Source organism: Apaloderma vittatum, unplaced genomic scaffold (assembly GCF_000703405.1).
Source record: "Apaloderma vittatum isolate BGI_N311 unplaced genomic scaffold, ASM70340v1 scaffold39667, whole genome shotgun sequence".
Lineage (NCBI taxonomy): Eukaryota > Metazoa > Chordata > Aves > Trogoniformes > Trogonidae > Apaloderma > Apaloderma vittatum.
Window position 1 is genome coordinate 1 of NW_009728605.1, and position 4,955 is coordinate 4,955.

The 4,955-nt window shown below is 49.5% G+C and overlaps 1 protein-coding gene across 1 annotated transcript; it reads left to right on the forward strand.

Annotated features, from left to right (window-relative positions):
* Nucleotides 1–1,336: 1,336 nt before the first annotated feature.
* LOC104267392 (protein-L-isoaspartate(D-aspartate) O-methyltransferase-like) lies at nucleotides 1,337–3,974 on the forward strand (the record flags this gene model as incomplete). The annotated part of the gene is made up of 6 exons (XM_009874124.1): nucleotides 1,337–1,441; nucleotides 1,562–1,593; nucleotides 2,036–2,140; nucleotides 2,806–2,926; nucleotides 3,519–3,604; nucleotides 3,801–3,974. Coding segments are annotated over 6 exons (623 nt in total), but the record flags the coding sequence as incomplete, so codon positions are not given.
* Between the last annotated feature and the right edge of the window lie 981 nt (nucleotides 3,975–4,955).

Genomic DNA, 4,955 nt, shown 5'->3' on the forward strand with positions numbered 1-4,955 from the left:
GAGTACCCAACAGCCCTGCAGTGAGTACCCGCACAGCCCAGAGCTGCCCAGAGAAGCTGTTGGCGCTTCAGCGTGAGAGTGTTTAGCGTTAGACAGCGTGATGGTGTTCGGTCTGAAATGTTGGAGTTAATGTTGCCTGAATTTATAGAATCGTAGAATCGTCAGGGTTGGAAGGGACCTTAAGGATCATCGGATCATCTCGTTCCAACCCCCTGCCATGGGCAGGGACATCCCCCACCAGATCAGGCTGCCCAGAGCCCCATCCAGCCTGGCCTGAAAAACTCCCAGGGATGGGGCTGCCACCCCCTCTCTGGGCACCCTGTGCCAGGGTCTCCCCACCCTCATGGGGAAGAAGAAGTTCAGTCTGAACTGATCCATCTCTATCTTTAATCCATTCCCTCTAGTCCTGTCACTGCCCGACATCCTCACAAGCCCCTCAGCAGCTTCCTTGTAGCCCCCTTGAGATCCTGGAAGCCACAACAAGGTCTCCTCGGAGCCTTCTTTTCTGCAGACTGAACAGCCCCAGCTCTCTCAGTCTGTCTGCACAGGAGAGCTGCTCCAGCCCTCTGAGCATCCTCGTGGCCCTTCTCTGGACACGCTCCAGCACATCCATTTCTCGTGCTGTGGGCTCCAGAACAGGATGCAATTTCAGTATTTGTCCTCATCTGAACTTGTTCTGTTTATAATTGCAAACAAGGCGTTACCCCAGAAGCCGCAGGAAAGGCTGCCTGGGGCCTGCCTTCCACCCCTCGGGGGTGGTGAGTGTGTGACACCTTCTAAAATGCTCTGAGCCAGTGGAGGCTGAACCCTGGGACCAGAGCAGGGCTCGGTGCTGCCACTCCACTCCACACAGCAAGCTGGAGTGTGCTTAAAAACAGCCTTGAATATCCCCTGCTGCTCCACCTGATCCTTCCCGCGTGCGGGTTCCCTCAGAGCTGGGGTGTGAAGCGACACTGGACGGTTTCGTTGCTCTTCTAGTTTCCTCGCCCTGCCAGTGCTCCCGAAACCTGAGCCAGAGTCTCTGCTTTCAGGAGTGAAAGTGTGGCTCGGTTTATCTTTCGTTACGTTTGGCAGCCCCAGAAACACTGTGGTAGTAACTCAGCGTCCTGGGAGAGGCCGGGACCGTAACGTGATTTAATTAGGTGTAGCGCAAGCTGAAAAAGATGTGCTTCTGTCTGTGGTTTTGTTATCTGTCCCTGCTCAGGTCGCTTTAATTAAGGTTGAATTCTCCCAGTTCCAGTACCTCTCTGCACTCTACTCCCTGCTTCCAAATCTCTTCTTGTTGCAGTGCTGAGGATTTGAGTCCTTTGTGTTTCTGTTTTCCTCCTTCTTCTAGAAAAAGGGATAATTAAATCCCAACAAGTCTTCGATGTGCTTTTGGCTACAGACAGAGGTCACTACATCAAGTATTTCCCCTACATGGATTCCCCTCAGTCTATTGGTGAGTAACTTAAGGCAAAATGTCACCACATCAGCACAATTTTAGGGGAAAGCAGGGAATTATGCAATTAAAATTGCCAATTTCTTTATCGCATAACTTTTGGCACTTGTTTCTTTTTAGGATACAAGGCCACAATCAGCGCACCGCATATGGTAAGACGGGAATTTTCACTGTGAACAAGAATGGAGGAAATGAAATTCTTTTCTTAAATACTAAAGTAGAAAGGTGAAGCGTCCCGTGGATACAACAGGCACTGTACATGTGAAGCTTTTTTCTTTTTAAGAAGAGTTTGCCCTGTACTCTTTAGGTTGCTCTAGAAGTATGCTTAGATAGAAATTCTGGGCAACTGAGGCTAACCATTAAAGGTTTTTTGCATGAGCCCTTTTTTCCCTGCTCCTTCACATCTTATTGCTGTCCTGCAAAAAGATGTCCCGGATCAAACACTTGAATTTCCCTCTCGGTGTGTCAGACAAAGCCCCAGGTACGCTGTGTTTAAATCAGAGCAGTTCATGCTTAGAACAAGAAGAAAAAGTTTTAGGAAAGGAAACCCACAAGGTGATGTTTCATCCCTCCTCGTGCATGTTTCCTGTGCAGCATGCCCACGCGCTGGAATTGCTGAAGGATCAGCTTGTGGAAGGTGCGAAAGCGCTGGATGTGGGATCGGGGAGTGGATACCTCACTGCTTGCTTCGCCAGGATGGTAAGATCCCGCCGCTCCGTTTCTAGCTCGGGAGGCGCGTCGAGCTGGCAGTGTGCCGGAGCTCACCTGTGCTCTTTGTGGAGGGAGGAAGAGGAGGTGGGAGGAAGGGCTAAACTATTTCCAGACCGGATTGTAATAAAACCAAATATAGTCATTTTTTGGCATCTGCGTGGGTGCTGGATGAGCTGTGAGGTGTTTTGTATGTTAAACCAGTGCAGGTCAAGAGGGCTGTGTTCACCTACCGCACAAGTCCAGCGTAGGCTCTTTTTAGTTTCCTTCTCGAGTAGCCACAGGCTCGCTCTTTGTTTTCTAAACTCCTGAAATTATTTTCTGTGAAGTGCTATAAAGCTGGTCAAGTTACTCTTCTCAGGAGTGAGTTAGTCAAGAACTGGCCCTTCCATGGAAGCTGCTAATTTTACCAGATAAGGATATATTTGTAAATGAAGTATTATTGGGAATCTGTATATCCCTCAGTTAGCTCATATAACTGGGAGTACTCAGCCTCAAAACCAAGGAGGCAGAGTATTTTCCCCTCCCGTTTGGAAACTCTGCTCTTAAGTTTCTTTCTGGAAGTTCTCCCATCCCCAGGGTAACTTGCCCTCTCAAGTACATCTCCCTACCGCATCAGAGGTGTAGAGGTGTTTCTCTGCTGGTTTCCCTTTCAGATGGGCCCGACAGGGAAAGCTGTGGGCATAGACCACATTAAGGAGCTGGTACACGAATCCATCAGAAACGTCCAAGAAGATGATCCGACTTTGCTCAGCTCTGGCCGGGTGAAGCTTGTGGGTGAGCTCTCTGGGATCCAGGCACTCCTTCTCTCCAGTGAACGTGTTGGCTCTGGCTGCCTGCAGAGCTCTGCTTGTCGAGCTGTTCCCCTCTGTGTTGGTCCTTGCCACGGTGCTGCCAGAAACCACTGGCTGAGTAAGCGCCGTGCTGCGCTGACCCGAGCGCTGCGGTGCTCAGTGCTGCAGGCAGTCTTGTCGTACCCCTTACCTTCGGCTTAATTCAGCAAGAGGCGCTCTTCAGAGGAGAGGGGTGGTACCATGTCTGGGGTGGAGTTGATGTGAATGGGTCTGCGCACACTGTTGTGTTTTGTGAAGGAGGTTAATTCAAGTCAGATCTTTCTGTATCTGCACAAAGCCAGCATTAATGAAAGGCCCTCTTGGCTTTGACTGTTCCTACTTCTCGCATGGCTCAGTTCCAGAAGTCTCTCCCCACTTTTGAGAGAGTAAAGCAAAAAAACTCAGATTCCCATCACAATCTTGTTACAAAGTTTTTTGTGGCCTAGATTTCAGCTGGAAGGATATGGGAAGAATTATTTTGGCCTGGAGTTGTTATCAGACCAAAATTCTTCCCTGCACGCTTTTTCCTCCCGTAGTTGGGGACGGCCGGCAAGGGTACCCCGAGGAGGCCCCTTACGACGCCATTCATGTCGGAGCAGCAGCACCAGCAGTACCAAAGGAGGTGAGAGCGATCGGGCTGGACGTCTGTTGCTGTGGCTGCTGCATCAGTAGCTGTGAAAAAACCTCAATTAGGGAACCACTGGAAGCTTCTTTTTCTGTCTGTTTTCTGTAGCAAGTTTGTGCTTTTCAAGGTGTCATGACCTTCACAGGTCGTCTCTCTTCTTGGCTCTGCTGATTCCGATTTCTCTGCTTGCCAGCTGCTGAATGAATTGAAGCCAGGAGGTCGGTTAATATTGCCTGTTGGTCCCGAAGGTGCAAACCAAGTTCTGATGCAGTACGACAAAACCAGCGACGGGCAGATCATCGAAACGCAACTGATGGGTGTGATCTACGTTCCTCTGACAGATAAGGAAAAGCAGTGGCCTCGGTAAAAATTTGCTCTCCCTTGAGGAACGTTTCTTCCTCAGAGCTGTCCCTCTGAGCTTGCTGGCTTTACTGACAGAACGAGTCCTGGATTCCTAGCAGATGCTGTTTGTGAAAGAGAAGAAAGAGGCTTGGCTGTGGTAGGACACAGCAGGAGAGCAGGATGTGTTTTCCATTAGATAGGGCTTGCAGACTGAGGACTCAAGCTTTGTTTCTGTTTTTGTTTTTCGGAGCCTGTGCGTTTTCATAAACACGGTAGCCGTGTTGATTCTGTGGCTGAACTGGAGGCTGCACATGGTAACTGTTGGTTTTTCTTTGCCTCAGGGATGAATTCTGACGGATGGATATCTCTAAAGTGACCTCAGAGAGCTCATGAATGGGACTTGGGACTGTAGGTGGTCTGTATGGCTTTGGGTTTGGAACGGAAGCTTTCTCAGTGGACATGCTGGTGAAGGCAAGTTCTGCTTTAGCAGAGCTCGTTACGAGGGATGGAGACAAGGGGGTTTCTCCGGGAGCAGGGGAAGGCTCTTGGAGGCCTTGTCTGGTTCTGGGCAGTGAGTGGATCCGGATAACTCCAACTACCTTCTCTGATAAACCACAGATAACATCTATTCACAGAGAATTCCAGAAGCAGGCAGGAATACTGAAACTTTCACTAAAAGTACTCTGTAATACTGACTACTGTGCCTAATGCTTGAAGAAAATAAGATGCAATTACTGTTTCAGAGCAATGATCCACCATGACTCGTCAAAGTTTAATTATGAGAGCGTGTCTTCCTCCTTTCTTGCATCAACTAATTTAACCTTTGGTAGCAATACTGAGAATGTTGGGGGTTAAGAAAGATCCCGGTCTCTCAGCTTTTCCCTTCTTCTGCCACAGCGGGAGGGTGGGAGGGCGGCCTGCAGGGAGGAGGGTTAAGGGGCACTTCTGGAGTGAAAGAAAGACGTTGATATGCTCGAGTGGGACCGGAGAAGGGCAGCGGAGCTGG